At 42.5% G+C, this 22,695-nt stretch overlaps 1 protein-coding gene across 10 annotated transcripts in view; it reads left to right on the top strand.

The window, feature by feature from the left end:
- The window catches only part of TTLL5 (tubulin tyrosine ligase like 5), a 318,082-nt gene that overhangs the window by 141,500 nt on the left and 153,887 nt on the right, over positions 1–22,695 (top strand). For all 10 annotated transcript variants that reach the window (XM_088839430.1, XM_088839428.1, XM_055435681.2 and 7 more), the window contains one exon: positions 15,487–15,641. In XM_088839430.1, coding sequence (XP_088695556.1) covers positions 15,487–15,641 — 155 coding nt within the window. The remainder of the gene's footprint in view (positions 1–15,486; positions 15,642–22,695) is intronic.

The following is a 22,695-nucleotide window of genomic DNA, read 5'->3' as shown; positions in this document are numbered from 1 at the left end:
TGTTACAGAATGTACTAGCATGGGGTCTGCACAGATGCTTCTAGGGAATAACAAAACCTAACCCAGCATGTGGGTGGGAGTGGGCGTGCCGAAGCCGCCTTCTTGGAAGAGATTACCCCTACACTGAATCTTAAGGGTAGGCAGGTGGGTGGCAGAAGGGTGGGGCGTGCTCCTAAAGAAAAGCTTGCATGTGTGTACGTGGGGAACCAGAAAGCTGGTGGCTAGCGATGTTGGCGCATAGAGGGTCAGCAGAAAGCAGCTGAAATGGACGCCGGAGGAGAAGACAAGGGCTGATTCAAGGAGAGCTTTGAATGACCTGTGAAGGAACTCGGCTGTTTATCTCAGCAGTGACCGGGAGCCCCAGAGACATATGGACCTTGCCTTTTAACTGTCTCACTTAGGTAGCTGGGAGGAGGGTGGGTTGCAGGATGAAGCAGTGGCATCCCCTTTTCCTCCCTGCTCGCTGGTGAAGATGCTGAGGAATAGTCAATTAGCCAAAAGAAAAGAAAGCAAAGTACTCGGACAGCCTACAGATTTGATTATAAACCTTTGAGTTGCCCATCATTTCCATTAGAGGCTAGATTCTTATGAATTAATTTGGCTAAAAACAGGACTTCATTTATCTTGTAACTACTTTTACTATTTCTGCTATGATTTAAGCTTATTTATAGCCTAGAGCATACAAGAATATTGAACTTGCTCTGCCACCACGAAGTGGCCCCCATGGCCACTTTGGAAGTATTTGCATATGCTTGGAAACTAGAGTTACATGTTCTTCATGTAGGATTATTCAACCTAACAAATCTCAGCAGAGAGACGGTCAGATTTAGTTCTTTCCCTTGGCACGTGAGAAGCTGGTTATCTCTGGGGGCTGGGATCCTATGGAAATGAGTGTGTACGTCCCTGAAAGCTAGGGTGCTCTAAAAGCATCTTTCGCTGGTTGGGGAGAGAACCCTGTGGTAGGTAGCTGACAGCATGACGCTTGACTATGAGAGTGCACTGTCTCTTCCTCACCCCCGTGCCAGGAGAGATGTGCTTTACAACTGCAGCCCTCTGCACACACAGAAGCAGCCCTCTGTGGTTACTGCTGTCAGTGAACTGAAGAATGTGGCAAAGGAGCCCAGCTCTGCAGTGAGGAGAGGGAGGTGGGGAGACAGATGGAGCCTCGGCCTCTCTGTGCGGGCCAGTGTGAGATTGCAGGACCAGCTATCACTAGGAGCAGCTCCAGCTCTTCCAGCCTGGGAGTTTAATCAAAGGAATAACAGCCGACCACCCAGGCGAGGCTCTGGTGCTAGCAAATGTGCTGCGTCAGGCTCTGTTCCTGGCCAGCCACTGCCCAGGATGTGGCCGGGCCTCCTGGAAATATGCTGACAGATACATGGGAGGGCGGAGATGCTTTTTACTTCTCCCATTTTTCATTTAGATGGAGAAGAAAAAAGAAAAAGCATTCAATGTCTTTTTACTTTTGCTCCTCACCCAACCCCTTTCCCGCCTAGTCCTAGAGAAGGGCATCTGCCCAGGTCGGGAACATTGGCTCACACCGCTTACCCATCCGTTTACACTCAAGGAGTTCTTTGATCATTTCTTCTGCTTCAGCAGTTTCCATTGTGATCCTGCTCATTTCTTCAGGGTCCAGGGTAGACCTGGAATAAATCTCAATTTCAGAAATTTCTATTTGAAGGTGAAGCTGGCAGAGAGGAATCACAATTTTTTGACGTGGTTACAGGTGTTTTCCGGGATTGACGCCAGCGGCCCTTAGTTATCACACGCCTAGGTATTCAGTACCGGAATTGCTCTTCCTGCCTCCTGACCGTATCTGGCACGTTTGAACTATTGTCCATTTGCGTTCTGATTTTGTAATTTTTTCCCCTAAGTGTAGCTTCTTTGGTTCTGTATTTTTCTGGGTAGAAAAGTTGTGCTTCTTTGTGTCATATACTTTCCTTTTCTCCATTTCTAGAAACAGAAAAGGGTACATGGAAAAAACAGAAGCCCTTGGGTCAGTGAGACTTTGAACAAGTTATTTAAATTCCCTGTGCCTTTATTTTCTTCTGTGTCAAGTGGAGTAATTACAGTGTCAAGACGAACCCTGGACCCTTGTGCCTCCCAGTTCTCGGTCATAGAACCAGTTGATCCTGTCCCTTCCCTAGCTCTTTTGTGTCTCTTCAGGCTTTAAACTCCCAGTTTTCCTTAGGTCGTTGACCTGTGTTCTAAAATAACCTTTTTTTTAATCTCTTACCATTTTGACTCTTTCTCAAAGGTCTTCCCAGGTGGCTCAGTGGTAAAGAATTCACCTGCCAGTGCAAAAGACATGGGTTCAATCCCTGGGTTGGGAAGAGTCCCTGGAGAAGGAAACGGCAACCCACTCCAGTATTCTTGCCTGGGAAATCCCAAGGACAGAGGAGCCTGGCAGGCTACAGTCCATGGGGGTCACAAAAGAGTCGGACATGACTGAGCGACTAATTGCCAGCTTCAGTCACCTATTATTAATCCTCATTCTCTTTTAGTACATGGTGCTATTATTGACTGCCTCCTTCCTGAAAACTTCCCTTAGCTTCTCTAGCCCTTCAGTAATTCCTTTGAGAGCTGATCCTATACTTCCCCCCAAAAAACTAGATTCCACTTTCCACATTTTATCTAATAAAGGAGGAAATTGTTTTAAATTAAAAAAAAAAAAAAAGCCACTGGTATTTAGACCTGAAATGTATAAACTGACAACAGCAGAGTCTTCCTGGCTAAAGAAGGGGGTTGCTGCCTGGGCATCTGTTTCCCTCTATTCTCACAGGTATCCTTCAACATGCATCTGAATTCCAGAACTCACCTGAACTTTATGCCTCTCTGTAATGTCTCCCCTTGGGTAAATTTCCTCTTCCCATAGCTTCACCTAGTACTGGTCTGCAGATTGCTCCCAAATATACATCTTTAGTTTGAACCTGTTTTCTGAGTGTCATGTCCAAATTTCCAACTGCCTGCTAGACATCTCCATCCAGCTGTATTGCAGGAACCCAGAATATTCAATGTCCTTTTTAAGCATGTTTTGAAAATACTCAAAAAATGTTCACTATATCTAAAACTTAGCTGTTCTCCGCTTCCCCTCTGTATCGGTGACACCGCAGTTCTGCTTGTGGCTTAAGTACAGAGCCTTTAGTTTATCAGCTTCTCTGTTTCCTCACTGTCTATGTCAGGGCAGTTGTTGCCAGGTCTTGTTGAGTCTGACTCTATAATTTCTCGGATATGTATCTTCTCTGTTTCACATCTACTGTTCTGCTTAAGGACTCATTTATTATCTATATTATCTCTGGACTGGATCACTACAGTTACCTCCTAAATGGTCTCCCAGCCATTCTCCTCTGTTCACCCTAGTCTTTGTTCTAAAGGAATCTTTCTAAACCACCAGTCTGATAATGATACTCCTTTGCTCACGAATCTTGAATGGAATCCTGTTATCTTCAAAGTGAAGCCCCAGCTATTGAATGTTATTCAAAGCCTTTATGTAGAATGTGGCTCCAGGTTACTTCTCCAACCTGTCTCCCTTCCCAAGACAGAGGTTTTTGTGCAGCTCATCCAGAATTTTCTTAGTCTCTGTTCCTTAATTTATGCTAGCTTCTCTTGGGAAACGTTCCCCAGTCAACAGTACATGAACCGAGAACTTTCAGATGTACAAACTGGATTTAGAAAACGCAGAGGAACCAGAGATCAAATTGCCAATATCTGTTGGATCATAGAAAAAACAAGGGAATTTCAGAAAAGCATCTACTTCTGCTTCATTGACTATGCTAAAGCCTTTGACTGTGTGAGTCACAACAAACTGAGGAAAATTCTTAGAGATGGGAATACCGGACCATCTTACCTGCCTCCTGAGAAACCTGTATGCAACTCAAGAGGCAGCAGTTAGGACTGGACACGGAACAATGTACTGTTTCAAAATGGATAACTGAGTATGTCGAGGCTCTATTTTGTCACCTTGCTTTTTTAACTTATGTGCACAGTACATCATATGAAATGCTGGACTGGCTGTAGCACAAGTTGGAATCAAGATTGCCAGGAGAAATATCAACTTCAGATATGCAGATGATACCACCCTTATGGCAGAAAACGATGAGGAACTAAAGATCCTTTTGATGAAGGTGAAAGAGGAGAGTGAAAAAACTGGCTTAAAACTCAACATTTAAAAAACTAAGATGGCATCTGGTCCTATCACTTCTTGGCAAATGGATGGGGAAAACATGGAAACAGTGGCAGATTTTCTTTTCTTGGGTTCCAGAATCCCTGCAGATGGTGACTGCAGCCATGAAATTAAAAGACGCTTGCTCCTTAGAAGAAAAACTATGGCAAAGCTCGTCAGTTCATTAAAAAGCAGAGATATCACTTTGCTGGCAAAGATCCATCTAGTCAAAGCTATGGCTTTTCCAGTAGTCATGTATGGATTTGGGAGTTGGACCTCTCACAGGCTGAGCACCAAAGACTTGATGCTTTCGAATTGCGAAGCTGGAGAAGACTCTTGAGAGTCCCTTGGACAGCAAGGAGATCAAACCAGTCAGTCCTTAAGGAAGTCAAGCCTGAATATTCATTGGAAGGACTGTTGCTGAAACTGAAGCTCCAGTACTTTGGCTGCCTGATGCAAAGACCCAACTCATGGGAAACGATCCTGATGCTGGGAGAGATTGAGGAAGGGAGAAGGTGGCGACCGAGGATGAGATGGTTGGATGGCATCACTGACTCAATGGACATGAATTTGAGCAAACTCCGGGAGATAGGGAAGCCTGGCCTGCTGCAGTCCATGGGGCCACAAAGAGTTGGACACAACTTAGTGCCTAAACAACAGCAACACCGTATGTAACTATATACATTTGTCCAGGCTCAGTGTAAGTGTCACTTCTCTCATAGGCATGCCATTTCATTCGCCATACAGTTATTTGTGTTTGTCCTGATAACTCTCTCCTTAAATGAACAGTGAGCTCTTTGGAGGCAGTATCCTTTGCTGCCTCAGAACCTTAACTCATGGGTAGTACTCAGTAAATGTGGTTATTCTACTGGACTATAAGATACCTGATTAAGGTGGAAAGTGACCATGTCCATTTTTTCACCGGTTTTCCCAACCTGGGTATATAGTGTGGACTTGATAATTATTTTTAAAATGAGTGAATAATCCCCTGCCACCCCAGCCAGGCGTCATCTTTCCATCGTCTCTGTCCGGAGCCCATCATTAGTCATTCCCTGTAACAAAGTATGTTACAGTTTCGCGTCTCTGCTTTTTTGCTGTTACAAACTATGTGATGGCGTTCTTTCGAGCCCATCACCCAGCACTTGGTATGCACATGCTTGCTGAATTGAAAAGAATTTCTCTTCTGTGTTATGTTGGTTTTTACATTTGTTTTAAAAAACTATTCCTGTTCCTTTTTTTTTTTCATCAACAATACACCTGCCCTTCATAATAAAGTAGGTGACATTAGTTGAATGTCTGCTTTGTACTGGACACTGTGGTAAGTACTTTATGTGCTTTATTATCTCTGTAACCGTATGAAGTAGAGACTTTTTTTAACGGATGAAGAACATTGCTGAAAGCCTAGGTCAGTCTGCTGAGGTCACACAAATGGCAAGCGACGGCACCAGGACTCAAACCCAACTCTGACTTTATACTCTTTCCCTCGGTGTTTTTCTGCCTCTTCTCATTTCACACAGGACTCTCCCCTCTGCTCAGACTGTAGTGACTGAGCTTAAGGCTGCTGTAGAGTTGTAGCCAAGCCCTCAGATTGTTTGGTAGTGAATTCTGGTTCATCCCTGAGCAGCCTTCTTAATCCTCGGAGATGCAGTGAGAGTAGATCTATTTATCATGGTGGTAGCCCCCATCGATTCAAAGACTGAACAATGAATTAGAAGTACGAGAAACAGATTTGGCCATCTTGTAAGGTTTTCCAGGAATGTCTTTGGCAATTCTTGATCTGGAACTCTTTGTAGATTTTGGAACACGTAAGTGACAGTGTTTATGAGAGAAGACATGACAAGAGAACTGAGTGCTAATGCAGCAGAGCTGCAGAGATTCCTTTCTTTTCCTAGCCCCTTTAAAAGTGAGATTAACACTGGAACTCATATCTCCTGCTGATTAGAATATAACTTTCTTGAGATTTTTTTTATCAGTATCCAGGAACAGGAGATGAAGGTCATGCCTTAAAACATGTTTGTGGTCATGCTCAGGAAGTGCCCTTGCAAGAATGGTTTAAAAGTAGCTGTTTAAGGATGATTCTTTACTTGTTTCTTAATTTAATATATTCTATAGTATTTATCCAGTGATGCAAATCATGTAATTAAGTACAGATCTGGCACTTTGCATTTTCATTTATCTTGAGTGAAACAGATCTTGGTCCAGTGATTTTTTTTTTTTTTTAATTCAAGGATTGCCTTTTGTTCTAGTGACATATGGTAAAACAAGTCAGATAGGACTCACCACTACATTTCTCTATTCCAAATCATTCAGGGCCCCATGGTCTGGGGGAATGAAGGGTCCATGATAGACTCAGTTGATCCCATCGTATTCTGATGAGCCTTTGTATATGAATGACACAGAGAACGTTGTTCTCAAGATGCTACTGGTATAGTTCAGAGTACAGTGTGAATACAGCTTTAGAAAAATTGATCTTCGTATCAGTGATATGAAGTGAGTCTTAACCTTTTTGGAGTGAGAATTGAATGCAAGTTACAGTTTTTCTCCTGAAAAAAATGTGCACTCAAATTTAGAAATGTACATTAATTTCAGAAGGTTCGTAAACATTTCCTCCCCCTCCAGCTTAACTCCTTCATGATGCCCAGTGGACCCATTGTCGCCAAGCTGAGAACTTCTGAAAACCTTTAGGTAGTATATGGTCATTAATATCAATAATTTGGCTAAAAGTGATTGCTCTAAAATTTGTGATTATCTTAGCTTCAGACATTCTTTGTATATTTCAGTGATACAACCCCTCCACCCCACCCCAGGCCATAATCTCCATGAAGGCAAGAATTTTTTTAATTAAAAAAAAAAAAAAAAAGATTGTTCTATCCTCAGTGCTCAAAAGAATGCCACAGAGTGTCTGATAAATATTTGCTGGATTAATGAAATAATCTTGTGGAACCCCATCTCTAGACCTCATTAGACGACTTAGTTAAGATTTTATGGACCATGCTATAACGAGGAGACTGAGCTATGCCAAGATTGTAAGCTGCATTGGGAATGCTCTGCCACTGATTTGTTCTCACGTTAAGCTATAACTAAGTCTCTGATGTTGAATTTCCATCTCCATTTTAATAAATAAGATACATGAAATTTGCAAACAGCCTTAGTGAACCTGAGGTTACCTGAGTGAATCTCAAATGGAGTGTTAGCTGTTTGCTGTTTCAGTGTCATGAAAAGCATATGTAGTATATTCGTTAACAAGCGATAAAATCTGTGTGTCTAAGCTATTATTCAACCCATTTGAGAACTTTGCCCAAAACTTCAAGACCGGGCAGAAATCATCTCTGAAATTATGCGGGTTGATAATAGCAAGAGCAACGCTTATCTCTCACTCTAGTCACTGATTATTCATTTCCCCTTATTCCAAAGCAGTCCTTCCCTTACGGTATTTTTAAAAAGAGGTAATTTGGAACCTTTAATTTCCTTGCAAGCCTTCCAGTGACATGAATCACTTTTTAACTCACTGGTGAAACTAGCTGCTAGTTGGAGATTGAGGTGTGTTTGTGAGGGTTATTTGAGACTAGATGAGACCCACAGAAATACTTTTGTGCCTACTGGGTAAACTCCAGGGATACAAAAGGGAATAAGATGCAGTCCTTGTCCTAAGGGACCATGTAATTTGTGGGGCAAGATAAGTGAATAAACCTATAATTAGAATACAATGCAAAACATGGCATGAAGCTCTTCAAGTCTACCATTATGCTCTTGAAACAGTGTAATGGCAAGGATCCTTTATAGCTGAAGGAACTCTTCTGTGAAAAATAAATCTAACATTGGAAAGTAAAGCGCAGGGCACTAGCAACAAGATTTCAGGATCCAACTCTACTAATGTGGTGTGAAGGACCTTCCTAGGGCTAATGGTGAAACCCAAAATAGCCTCTGGGTTTTCAGTTTCCAGGTTGGAGATAATTCCTGCCTCTCCTGGGATAGCTATATCTGTATTTGCTGCTTGTGTTTTCCCAGGCAGCAATGAGACACCTTGGTACTATGTTCAGTTCAGTTCAGTTCAGAAAGGTGAAAGTCTTGTGAAAACCCATAAGCCCCAGTTAGAGAAGGGTTTTTGCCACTACATTTGTAGACAAACTATATCTGTAGAAATGTAGAACCCTGGGGCCTGCTGTAAGTGGAGAGTGTCTTGTTCTTGAGGGATTGATGGCACATGCGTGCACAGTGGTTCAGTTCCAGTCGCTCAGTCATGTCCGACTCTTTGGTACCCCATGAACTGCAGTACGCCAGGCCTCCCTGTCCATCACCAAATCCTGGAGCTTACTCAAATTCATGTCCATTGAGTCAGTGATACCATTCAACCGTCTCATCCTCTGTCATCCCCTTCTCCCATCTTCAATCTTTCCCAGCATCGAGGTCTTTTCCAATGAGTTGGTTCTTCACATCAGGTGGCCAAAGTATTGGAGTTTCAGCTTCAGCATCGGTCCTTCGAATGAATATTCAGGACTGATTTCCTTTGGGACGGACAGGTTGAATCTCCTTGCTGTCCAAGGGACTCTCAAGAGTCTTCTCCAACACCCCAGTTCAAAAGCATCAATTCTTCGGCACTCAGCTTTCTTTGTACTCCAACTCTCACATCCATACATGACTACTGGAAAAACCATAGCTTTGACTAGACAGATCTTTGTTGGCAAAGTAATGTCTCTGCTTTTTAATATGCTTTTTTCTCTTTCTAAAAGTCTGTTTCCCAGTCCTGCGTAAGCTCTGGTGGCTCTATGGTGGGGTTAATGGCAACCTCCTCCAAGAGGACTTATGCCATACTACTACTGCACCCAGAGCCCCTGTCCCTGCGGCAGTCCACTGCTGACCTGTACCTCCGCAGGAGACACTCAAACACAGTTCTGTCTCAGTCCCTGTGGGATCTCTGGGTCCTCTGCGCACAAGGTTTGTTTGAGCCCTCTGAGCGTCTCTGGAGGCACATGCATGCACATGAGTAGATGCTAGTTACTGTTGATATGGTGGGGGACTCAGTATCGCAGTAGACACTGGCAGCTTCTCTTTTTTTCATTAACCTCTTTTGTCTTTTCAAATATTTGCTAAAACCTCACTATCCTTAAACGTCAGTTTGTTTGTTTTTGTTGTTCCATGGTGGATCTAGAAGTTATTGGTCATTAAACACTGACTACAAGAGATCTATGGCTGGAGTCCAGATTCCATAGCAGCTAACTTGAGAGTCAAGAGAAGATTCCAGAGACGATCTCCCAGGCCAAAGCGTCCCTTTATCTCTATAAGATTTTTGGCTCCAGTCTCCTGAGTAGGAATCCTAGCTTTGGTGACATGGGCCGGATGAGCCAATGTCTTCTTTTGCCTCCAGGTCTCAGGCTTAGACAGAAGCCATCTAGTCTGCCTCCTGGGCACCTTGCTCCTGGCCCACCTCCCTGTCTTGATCCTCAAACCATTTTCCTGTTGAGGGGAGGCATGGAATGATAAATCTAAGGAAATGCACATTTCCCCATGAGGCCCTAGAACGAAGCTGGCCTAAGATGCCCACTCTTGGATCTTCCCTTCATAAATGGTGGGCAGTGCTAACTTGCCTTGCCAGCTGTTTGGGAGGACGTAATCCAAAAGAGGGCTGATTCAAAAAAGAAAATGTGAACTTGAGAGCTTTTATCATCATACTACAAATGCCATTCTCCAGTTCCAAGGCCCGGCACTCTTCTTCAGCCTTGGGGCGGGGTGCGGGGGCAGGGATGAGGAGAGATGAGCAAAGCGTGTCCTGCATCCCATCCATATGTCTCTCCTGACCGTGCTGACTCTCAGCCAGATTTCCCCGCTTCCCCACAGTCCTGGCATAGCCCTACTCTGTCAGCATCTGCGAGCCATCTTACTGCTGTCTACTAGATGAAGAGAGTGGAATTCAGGGACCTCCCCAAGGTGTTCTCCTGTTGGTTCCCATCTTCCATTGCTCTAAGCTTTAGCCAAATTAGAGTCCTTTCTGTTTCTCAGAGACTCTTCCTGCTTATCTGTCTCTGCACTTTTAATCCTGCCTCATCTTTTCTCCTTGGAGCCACCACCATTCCACCAGCCCCATACCAGTCCTCCTACCTATCATTTTAGGACCAGTTCAATTACCTTCTTTGAATTTCCCTAATGCCTTTATTATGGCAATTACCATATCCTGGAGGCCTTTAATATTGCTATTTGTCTGGATGTTTTTCTCACTCGATTACCAACTCCTTCATGGCTTAAGGGCAGACGCCACATTTTAAGAGTATGGCCACCCATACAAGAGTATGGGACATTACCCAAGGCTTTGCAGCAATAGACTAAATATTTATGATCTTAAATCTTTGAGTTTTGGACTTCTTTTGAGCATTCAGGACTGTAGCATTTCTCGAGCATGCCTACAGAGCAACAGTGATATAGTTAGGCCTGGCCCTGGATCCTTTCTGGATACCAAAAGGTTATGTGTCTGAGTGGGTGGCAAGTATATTCTGGGAAGCCATCAGGGCAATACCATCATATTTTAATTACAGCACTGGCAGTGGTGCTACTTTTAGCAAACAGCAGTAACAAGCAGGAACACTTGGGCGGGCCAGCCACCGGAAATTGGCCTCCCTCTCTGTTTCTGCTGCCCCTTTTCTCAATCCATCACCTGTATTTATTCCCGCAGTAATTTAAACACCTGTCTAGATGGAATGCGTGCAATGTGTCCCTACCCCACACATTCAGATATTTGCTCACCTGCCTTATTCGGAAGGTTGGCTCTAAAATAAACAGAGTTTTGGTACTGAAAGAAAAAACACCCTGAGGTCAGCGTGGCAATGGACATGAGGAAGGGAACGGGAGTGGAACTTCTGCAGAAGGCGCTCCGAGAGAGTGGGAGCAGAGGAAGAGGAGGGGGAGGAGAAGAGCAGGGGGTGAAACTTCTGCCAGCGGACCCTGAGGCTCAGGTGGGATTTGGCACGCACGCACGCACGCACAAGCTTGAGACTGGATTCTCCTTCACTTAGAGAAAGGCATGGGTGGAAGAATGTTAAACAAGCTGATTGTTATGAGGCTTAAATATCTTGGTTTATTTTTTATACATAATTTTATTTATTTATTTGTCTGGGCTTTTCTCTGGTTATGGTGACTGGGGGCCCCTCTGGAGTTGGGGCATGTGGGCTTCTCTGCAGTGGCTTCTCTTTTTGTGGAGCACGGGCTGTGGGGCACACAGGCTTCAGTAGTTGAGGCACATGGGCTCTGTAGTTGCGGCTCCCGGGCTCTGGAGCACAGTCTCAATAGGTGTGGTACATGGGCTTAGTTGCTCCGAGGCATGTGGAATCTTCCCGGATCAGGGATCAAACCCGTGTCTTCTGCGTTGGCAGGCGGATTCTTTATCCTTGAGCCACCAGGGAAGCCCTTGTCTTGATTTATTTTTCATGACCGCCATTTTTCATGGCAGCATGATAGGCTAGACTTGAAGTTCCATGAAGCTTGTTCCAAACTGTTTCATCCACTTTTGCATCCTTGGCGTACTTGACATTGCGCATGTTAATGTTTGAACATCCGAATGACAGTGAGCCACAGTCAAACCTCAAAATTCTTGACAGAATTGTTTTCTCTACTTCTTCCCTTTGGTGGTTTTGTATGGTGTTCCTCACTCCATTAGGGCGTTTCTGCTGGTTTTTGGACAATTCCCTGAGCTTTACGGAGGTCTCGCTTTGCAAGGTTCCCTTTCCTGTTCTTTCTTTTCCTACCATGCCCTGTAGCAAGTGCTTCTCAAGCTTAAAGATGCACGTGAATTACCTGTGGCTCTTGTCAAATACAGATTTCTGTTCAGTGGGGCTGAGACTGGGCTGAGTCTGTATTTTTAACAAACTCCTGGATAATGCAAATGCCAGCCCACAGACAGAATAGTAAGTTCAGATTGAAAGTTATAAGGCAGTGGGAATAACTCAGTGGTTAAAACTACAAGATCGGGAGGTTTTGTATGAAGCCAAACAGGAATTGAAACTAGGGCTTATAGATAACAATTATTTGTTCTTGAGCAAATTATTTTACCTCTTAATCTCAGTTTCCCCATCTATAAATGAGGGCAATAATTGTACCTAACAGATGCGTCTTGAAGATTGAGTTAATTGTCTAGAACAATGCCTAGTAAAAACAAAATACTGATTAAAGTTAGCCATCATTAGCGCTAATCCAACTTTGTTGTCATTACTATTATTATAAAGGAACCTGATTTTGTATTTGCTTAAAAACTAACTATGGCAAAACATTTTAGAGATCCAAACATAGACTTATAAAGTTCTTATAAGCAACATGAAGATGTTGATATCCTTTATCAGTAAGACATGTTCTTTAACTATCCTGTCTTCCAGACCCCTTTGCAACTGATGGCATAAATTCGTGAGTTGACCAGCCTAGATTTAGTAGCGTAGTCTCTGATTATTAGCCCAGAGAAGCCAACTGGCCCAATGGCGACTATGCTGTGTAAAGTTACTTCAGTTGTGTCCGACTGTGCGACCCTATGGACTATAGCCTGCCAGGCTCCTCTGTCCATGGGATTCTCCAGGCCAGAATACTGGAGTGGGTTGCCAGACCACCTCTACCTTAGTAGTCTGATCCTCCTCACCAAAATGACGAGCCTCTGTTTTGTGACCGGTGCTGTGCCTTTAAGTGTTGTGAGCCTTGTGATTAAAAAAAAATTCTTTAGTAGTGACATGTTATCCATTTGTTGCAAATCAGGTATAATTAAATGCCATTTTGCACTTTCTCTTCATTTTATCAAAGCTGGTTTTGTTATGTTATCTGGAGAAATGTAGATGGACAGGGAAGCAAAGGGAGCCTATGACAGGAGTAGTCATTGTCATTCTGTCCCTTTAAGGAAGAAACTGCCAGGTGTGAACTCTAATTGGCTTATAGAGTTTCTCAAGACCTGCCCTGCCCTTTGTTCAGCCCTATCCGTAGTCAAGACAAAGTGTAGCTAGGGCCACCAGAGTTGATGCGTGGGTCTGTTTTAGTTCAAGGAATTCTGCCTATTCTAGAAAAAACTGTGAAGCTAAAAGAAAGAACTAGAGACATTCAAAACTCATTTAATCTGGAGATAATTTGCTTAGACTGAACTTGCTGCTGCTGCTAAGTCGCTTCAGTCGTGTCTGACTCTGTGCGACCCCATAGACGTTAGCCCAACAGGCTCCCCTGTCCCTGGGATTTTCCAGGCAAGAACACAGGAGTGGGTTGCCATTTCCTTCTCCAATGCATGAAAGTGAAAAGTGAAAGTGAAGTCACTTAGTTGTGTCCGACTCTTAGCGACCCCATGGACTGCAGCCCACCAGGCTCCTCTATCCATGGGATTTTCCAGGCAAGAGTACTGGAGTGGGTTGCTATTGCCTTCTCCGAGACTGAACTTCAGTTCAGTTCAGTTCAGTCGCTCAGTCGTGTCCGACTCTTTGAGACCCCATGAATCACAGCACGCCAGGCCTCCCTGTCCATCACCAACTCCCACAGTTCACACAAACTCATGTCCACAGAGTCGGTGATGCCATCCAGCCATCTCATTCTCTGTCGTCCCCTTCTCCTCCCACCCCCAATCCCTCCCAGCATCAGACTCTTTTCCATTGAGTCAACTCGTCACATGAGGTGGCCAAAGTATTGGAGTTTCAGCTTCAGCATCAGTCCTTCCAATGAACACCCAGGATCGATCTCCTTTAGAATGGACTGGTTGGATCTCCTTGCAGTCCAAGGGACTCTCAAGAGTCTTCTCCAGCACCACAGTTCAAAAGCATCAATTCTTCGGTGATCAGCTTTCTTCACAGTCCAACTCTCACATCCATACATGACCACAGGAAAAACCACAGCCTTGACTAGACGGACCTTTGTTGGCAATATGCTGTCTAGGTTGGTCATAACTTTCCTTCCAAGGAGTAAGCGTCTTTTAATTTCATGGCTGCAATCAGCATCTGCAGTGATTTTGGAGCCCAAAAAAATAAAGTTTGACACTGTTTCCACTGTTTCCCCATCTATTTCCCATGAAGTGGTGGGACCAGATGCCATGATCTTTGTTTTCTGAATGTTGAGCTTTAAGCCAAACTTTTCACTCTCCTCTTTCACTTTCATCAAGAGGCCTTTGAGTTCCTCTTCACTTTCTGCCATAAGGGTGGTGTCATCTGCATATCTGAAGTTATTGATATTTCTCCCAGCAATCTTGATTCCAGCCTGTGCTTCTTCCAGCCCAGCGTTCCTCATGATGTACTCTGCATATAAGTTAAATAAGCAGGGTGACAATATACAACCACTTCCGTTCTGTTCCGTCGCTCAGTCGTGTCCGATTCTTTGCGACCCCGTGGACTGTAGCCTACCAGGCTTCTCCGTCCATGGGATTCTCCAGGCAAGAATACTGGAGCGAGTTACCATTTACTTCTCCAATACAACCACTTAGGCAGGCATAAATCTGTGCTCATAGGATTCAGCCAGATCTGGTCAAGGCTGTAGAGCTGTGCTGTCCGATAAGATGGCCACGGCCTTCATGTGGCTTTTAAAGTTTAAGTTAAATGCAGCATACAATCCAGTTCCTCAGTCACATTGGTCATATTTCAAGTGCACAATAGTTATGTGTGGCCGGTGACGACTGTATTGAACTGTGCAGTTTATAGAACATTTCCATCACAATATGTTCTGTTGGATAGTATTGTTCTCGAACAAGGATTGAAAATAGTTGTCTCCCCTGTCAGTTCTGATTCATTGGAGACAGCTGCCTGGAGGACTGTGTAAAGACGACTCTGAGGGCATAGCTAAGTGAGCCCCAAATTATTTTATTACTCATTAGCAATGTATGTCCCGGGAAGACAAGAGCTGGGTGGTATGGAGGTAATTATGGCCTTGGGTCCTGACAAAAATCACAGAATTGATTTTTTTTTTTTACCTAATTATTATTTATAACAAAAATTTGTTGAGCATTTAGAACTTTCATATGAGGACACAAGGGTCAGAAAGGCTAAGTAGTCTGCCTGATTCTTAGAACCTTGCATGACACAGTAAATACTCAGTAAATACTTACCCTCTTTGTTATTAATCTTTGTATTTTACTGCACCTAGTATAGTATGGTGCTTTGCACGTGGTAGGAGTGGAATAAATACTTGTTAACTTATACTGACACTTGGTACCCTCAGCTCTGCTCTTGGATGTGCACCAAAGTCACTCTCTAATACGTGCCTTTGTGACAACCACTGTGTCAGCCCAGATGAGTCAGCATCGCCTGGACTCTACATGATTTCCCCAATATGTTTTTAATGATGCTTTTCTAAAACTCTGTAAAGTCAGTTTATTTCCCTCACTTCATTTCTAGGTAACAAACCTGAATCTGGCAAGCGGTGTCATAAACAGAAGCAGTGCTTCAACTCCCCCCACACTTCGGCCTGTCATCAGTCCCAGTGGCCCAACGTGGTCAATTCAGTCAGACCCCCAAGCTCCTGAGAGCCACTCTACCCCTCCTGGAAGCAGGTATGTGAGGGGCATGGAGCCAGCATGTGGGTCACGCAGAGGCAGCCTGTCCACGCAAGTCGTTCCCACTTTGAGTTGCCTGCACGGACACCAGGAAAACGGGCGCCTCTCTCCGTGTGTCCTAGATGCTTGGATACAGGGCCCCGTTTTACTTGTGAGACAGTTTGGCCAAATCAAATGAAAAGGAAATTTCTGATACAGTTTAGCAAGTTTCAGTTCAGTTCAGTTCAGTCGCTCAGTCGTGTCCGACTCTTTGCGACCCTATGAATCACAGCATGCCAGGCCTCCCTGTCCATCACCACTTCCAGGCTAAAAGAGCAAGACCGTTTACTGTGGTTTCGTTTTTTGTTTTTTTTAATTGGAGGGCAATTGCTTTACAATGTTATGTTGGTTTCTGCCTATACAACCACACACATGAATCAGCCATAAGTATACATATGTCCCTTCCCTCTTGAATCTCCTTCCTACCTCCCACCCTTCTATGTTGTCACAGAGCACTGGGGTGAGTTCCCTGTGTTATACAGCAACTTCTCACTAGCTGTGTGTATTACATATGGTAATGTATGTTTCAGTGTTACTGACAATTCATGCCATCCTCCCTTCCCCCAGCTGTGTCTGCAAGTCTCTTCTCTATGTCAGCATCTTTATTCCTGCCCTGCAGATAGGTTCCTCTGTACCATTTTTCTAAATTCCATATATGCATTAATATATGATACTTGTTTTTATCTGACTTGCTTCACTGTGTGTAACAGGCTCTGGGTTTGTCCACCTCACTAGAACTGACTCAGATTCAGTCCTTTTTATGGTTGCGTGATATTCCACTCATACATGTACCACAACTTCTTTATCCATTTATCTGTCAATGGAGATCTTGGTTACTTCCATGTCCTAGCTATTGTAAATAGTGGTGCAATGAACTTTGGGGGGCATATGTATCTTTTTGAATTATGGTTTTCTCAGGGTATGTGGGCTTCCTAGGTGGTGCTAGTGGTAAAGAATCTACCTGCCAGTGTAGGAGACACAAGAGACATGGGTTTGATCCCTGGGTTGAGAAGATCCCTGGAGCAGAAAGTGGCAAACCACTCCCGTATTCTTGCCTGGAAAATTCCATGGACAAGAGGAGCCTGGTGGGATACAGTCCGTGGGGTCACAAAGAGTTGGATGTGACTGAGCACACACACTCAGGGTATGTGCCCAGTAGTGGGATTGCTGGGTCATCAGTTCAGTTCAGTTCAGTTCAGTCACTCAGTCGTGTCTGACTTTCCGCGACCCCATGAATCACAGCACGCCAGGCCTCCCTGTCCATCACCAACTCCCGGAGTACACTCAAACTCATGTCCACAGAGTCGGTGATGCCATCCAGCCATCGGGTCATATGGTCGTTTTATTCCTAGTTTGTTAAGAAGTCTCTGTACTGTCCTCCATAGTGGCTGTATCAGTTTTCATTCCCACCAGCTGTGCACGAGGGTTCCCTTTTCTTCACATCCTCTCCAGCACTTTTTGTTTGTTGATTTTTTGATGATGGTGGCCATCCTGACCAGTGTGAGGTGATACCTTCTTGTAGTTTGATTTGCATTTCTCTAATAATGAACAATGCTGAGCATTTTTTCATGTGTGTATTAGCCAGCTGTATCTCTTCTTTGGAGATATGTCTGTTTAGGTCTTCTGTCTGTTTTTTTTTTTTGATTGGGTTGTTTTTCTGATATTGAGCTACATGAGCTGCTTGTATATTTTGGAGACTAATCCTTTATCGGTTGCTTCGTTTGTGGTTATTTTCTCCAATTCTGAAGGTTGTCTTCTCACCTTGTTTTTGGTTTCCTTTGCAAAAGCTTTTACGTTTAACTAGGTCCCGTTTGTTTTTATTTCCATTACTCTTAGAGGTGGGTCATAGAGGATCTTGCTGCAATGTATGTCAAAGAGTGTTCTGCCTATGCGTTCATCTAAGTTTTATAGTTTCTGGTCTTCCATTTAGGTCTTTAATCCATTTTGAGTTTATTTTTGTGTGTGGTGGTGAGAAATGTTCTATATTCATTCTTTTATACATAACTGTCCAGTTTTCCCAGCACCACTTATTGAAGAGACTGTCCTTTTTCCTGCATATTCTTGCCTCCTTTGTCAAAGACAGGGTGCCCATAGGTGTGTGGGTTTATCTCCGGGCTTTCTATCTTGTTCCATTGGTCTGTATATCTGTTTTTGTGCCAGTACCATACTGCCTCGATGACTGTAACTTTTTAGTATAGTCTGAAGTCAGGAAGGTTGATTTCTCTAGCTCCATTTTTCTTAAGATTGCTTAAGCTATTCGGGTTCTTACAAATTGTGAAATATTTTGTTCTAGTTCTGTGAAAAATGCTATTGGCAATTTGATAGGGATTGCATTGAATCTGTAGATTGCTTGGGTAGTAGACTAATTTTCATAATTTTGATTCTTTGAATCCAAGAGCATGCTACATCTCTTCATCTGTTTGTGTCGTCTTTGATTTCTTTCATGAGTGTCTTATAGTTCTCTGTGTATAGGTCCTTTGTCTCTTTAGGTAGGTTTGTTCCTAAGTATTTTATTCTTTTGGTTGCAATGGTAAATGGGATTGAGTCCTTAATTTCTCTTTCTGATTTTTTGTTGTTAGTGTATAGGAATACAGAGGGTTTCTGTGTGTTGACTTTGTATCATGTGTCTTTACTAAATTCATTGATTAGCTCTAGTAATTTTCTGATAGGATCTTTAGTATCTTTGTATGTATAGTATCATATTATCTGCAAGCAATGAGAGCTTTACTTCTTTTTTTCCAATCTGGATTCATTTTATTTCTTTTTCTTCAGTGATTGCCATGGCTAGGACTTCCAAAACTGTTGAATAATAGTGGCAAGAGTGGGCACCCTTGTCTTGTTCCTGATCTTGGAGGATGTGCTTTCAGTTTTTTACCACTGAGGATAATGTTTGCTGTGGATTTGTCATATATGGCCTTTATTATGTTGAGGTAGGTTCCTTCTATGCCAGTTTTCTGAAGAGTTTTTATCATAAAAGGGTGTTGAATTTTGTCCAGAGCTTTTTCTGCATCTGCTGAGATTATCATATGATTGTATCTTTCACTTGGTTAACATGGTGACCACACTGATGTGTGTATATTGAAGCATCTTTGCCTCTTGGGGATGAAGCCCACTTGATCATGGCATCTGATCCTTTACTATGTTGTTGGCTTCTCTTTGCTGGAATCTTGCAGGACTTTTGCATCTCTGTCCATCAGCAATACCAGCCTATACTTTCCTTTTCTGTGATGTCCCCTTGTGAGATTTTGGTATCAGAGTGATGGTGGCCCCACAGAATGAGTGTTCCCCACTGTGTGGTTTTTTGGAAGAGTTTGAGAAGGTTAGACATTAGCTATTCTCTAAATGTTCGATTGGCTTCCCAGGTGGCGCTTGTGGTAATAACCTGCCTGCCAATGCGGGAAACATAAGAGATGCCGGTTCAATCCCTGGGTTGGGAAGATCCCCTGGAGAAGGGCATGGCAACCCACTCCGGTATTCTTGCCTGGAGAATCATCATTGACAGAGGAGCCTGGTGGGTTACAGTCCATAGGGTCGCAAAAAGTCGGACACAACTGAAGCAACTGAGCATGCAGTCATTTGATAGAATTCACCTGTGAAGCCATCTGGCCGTGGACTTCTGTTTTTTGGGAGATTTTTTAATCACAGTTTTTATTTCAGTGCTTCTGATTGATCTGTTCATAATTTCTATTTTTTCCTGGTTCAGCCTTGGAAAGCTGAACTTTTCCAAGAATTTGTCCATTTCTTCCAGGTTGTCTGTTTTATTGGCATATCAGTTCAGTTCAGTCACTCAGTCTTGTCTGACTCTTTGCAACCCTGTGGACTGCAGCATGCCAGGCTTCCCTGTCCATCACCAACTCCCAGAGCCTACTCAAACTCATGTCCATCAAGTCGGTGATGCCATCCAAACATCTCATCCTCTTCCTCTGTCATGCCCTTCTCCTCCCATCTTCAGTCTTTCCCAACATCAGGGTCTTTTCCAATGAGTCAGTTCTTCACATCAGGTGGCCAAAGTATTAGAGTTTCAGCTTCAGCATCAGTCTTTCCAATGAATATTCAGGACTGATTTCCTTTAGGATGAACTGGTTGGATCTCCTTGCAGTTCAGGGGACTCTCGAGAGTCTTCTCTAACACCACAGTTCAAAAGCATCAATTCTTGGGTGCTCAGCTTTCTTTATAGTCCAAGTCTCACATCCATATATAACTACTGGAAAAACCATAGCTTTGACTAGATGGACCTTTGTTGGCAAAGTAATGTCTCTGCTTTTTAATATGCTGTTTAGGTTGGTCATACCTTTTCTTCCAAGGAGCAAGTGTCTTTTAATTTCACGGCTGCAGTCACCATCTGCAGTGTTTTTGGAGCCCCCCAAAATAAAGTCTGTCACTGTTTCCATTGTTTCCCCATCTATTTTCCATGAAGTGATGGGACTGGATGCCATGATCTTAATTTTTGGAATGTTGAGCTTTAAGCCAGCTTTTTCACTCTCCTCTTTCACTTTCATCAAGAGGCTCTTTAGTTCTTCACTCTCTGCCATAAGGGTGGTGTCATCTGCATATCTGAGGTTATTGATATTTCTTCCAGCAACCTTGATTCCAATTCATTCTTCATCCAGTCTGCTGCTTGTAGAAGTCTCTTCTGATCCTTTGTATTTCTACATTGCCTATCGTCACTTCTTTTATCACTTCTAATTTTGTTGACTTGATTCTCCTCCCTTTTTTTCTTAATGAGTCTGGCTAATGTTTTGCCAGTTTTGTTTATATTCTCAAAGAACCAGCTTTTAGTTTTATTGCTCTTTGCTGTTGTTTCATTTTTTTTCATTTATTTCTGCTCTGATGTTTATGATTTCTTTCCTTCTACTAACTTTGGGGTTTGTTTTTTTGGGTTTTTTTTGGGGGGGGGTTTCATCTTTTTCCAATTGCTTTAGGTATAAGGTTAGGTTATCTATTAGATGTCTTTCTTGTTTCTTAAGGTAGATTGTATTGCTATAAACTTCTCTCTTAGAACTGCTTTTGTTGCATCCCATAGGTTTTGGGTCATCGTGTCTCCACTGTCGTGTGTTTCTAGGTCTTTTTTGATTTCTTTTAATAACCTATTGGTTATTTAGAAGTGTATTGTTTAACCTTTGTGTATTTGTGTTTTTCACAGTTTTTTTTCCCTGTAATTTATATCTAGTTTCATGGTATTGTGGTCAGAAAGGATGCTTGATACAATTTCAATTTTCTTAAATTTACCAAGGTTTGATTTGTGACACAATATATTATCTATCCTGGAGAATGTTTGCTCCTTGTACACTTGGGTGGAATGTCCTGAAGATGTCAGTTGGGTACACTTGGTCTAATGTATCATTTAAGGCTTGTGTTTCCTTATTAATTTTCTGTCTGGATGATTTGTCTTATTTGTCTAAGTGGAGTGTTAAAGTCCCCTACTATTATTGTTTTACTGTCAATTTCCCCTTTTATGTCTATTAGTGTTAGCCTTATGTATTGAGGTACTCCTTTGTTGGGTGCATAAATATTTACAATTGTCATGTTTCCTTGATCCCTTGATCATTATGTAATGTCCTTCCTTATCTCTTGTAATATTCTTTATTTTAAAGTCTGTTTTGTCTGATATGAGAATTGCTACTCTGGCTTTTTAAAATTTCCATTTGCATGGAATATCTTTTTCTGTCCTCTCATTTTCAGTCTGTATGTGTCCTAGGTCTGAGGTGGGTCTCTTGTAGACAGCATGTTTATGGGTCTTGTTTTTGTATCCACTCAGCTACTCTGTGTCTTATGGTTGGAGTGTTTGATTCATTTATATTTAAAATAACTTGATATATATGTTCCTACTGGTATTTTCTTAATTGTTTTGGGTTTGTTTTTGTAAGCCTTTTCCTTCTCTTGTGTTTCCTGCCTATAGGATTTCCATTAGCATTTGTTGTAAAGCTTTTTTGGTGGTGCTAAATTCTCTTAACTTTTGCTTGTCTATAAATCTTTCAATTTCTCCATCAATTTTGAATGAGATCCATACTGAGTAATCTTAGTTGTAGATTTTTCAGTTTCATTACTTTAAATATATATTGTCATTCCTTTCTGGCCTACAGAGTTTCTACTGAAAGATCAACTGTTAACCTTATGGAATTTCTCTTATATGTTACTTGTTGTCTTTCCCTTGCTGCTTTTAATATTTTTTCTTTTTGTTTAATTTTTGTTAGTTTGATAAATATGTGTCTTGGCATGTTTCTTCTTGGGTTTATCCTGTATGGTACTCTCTGTATTTCTTGGACTTCATTATTTCCTTTCCCATGTTAGGGAAGTTTTCAAATATAATCTCTTCAAAAATGTTGTCAGACCCTTTCTTTTTCTGTTCTTCTCCCTATAATTCAAATGTTGGTGCATTTAATATTGTCCCAGAAGTCTCTGAGACTATCAATTCTTTTCATTCTTTTTTTCTTTATTCTTCTCTTAAGCAATGATTCCTACCATTATACCTTCCAGCTCACTTATCTGTTCTGCCTCAATTATTCTGCTATTGATTCCTTCTAGAGTACTTTTAATTTCAGTAATTGTGTTGTTTATTACTGTTTACTTATTTTTTTATTTCTTCTAGTTCCTTGTGAAATGTGTTAAATGATTCTTGCATTTTCTCCATTCTATTTTCAAGATTTTGGATCATCTTTGAAAAGTGAAAGTGAAAGTCGCTCAGTTGTGTCCAGCTCTTTGTGACCCCATGGATTGTCCAGTCCATGGAGTTTCTTTAGACCAGAATACTGGAGTGGGTAGCCTATCCCTTCTCCAGGGGATCTTCCCAACCCAGGGATCAAACCCAGGTCTCCCACATTGCAGGTGGATTCTCTACCTGCTGAGCCACCAGGAAGCCCAAGGATACTGGATTGGGTAGCCTATCTCTTCTCTAGCAGATCTTCCTCCCAGGAATCGAACCGAGGTCTCCTGCTTTGCAGGTGGATTCTTTACCACCTGAGCTATCAGGAAAGCCCAGGATCATCTTTACTGTCATTATTCTGAATTCTTT

Source organism: Moschus berezovskii, chromosome 9 (genome assembly GCF_049115385.1).
Source record: "Moschus berezovskii isolate FMDL1 chromosome 9, NW_MosBer_1.0, whole genome shotgun sequence".
Classification (NCBI taxonomy): domain Eukaryota; kingdom Metazoa; phylum Chordata; class Mammalia; order Artiodactyla; family Moschidae; genus Moschus; species Moschus berezovskii.
This window is presented reverse-complemented; position numbering and strand designations above follow the sequence as displayed.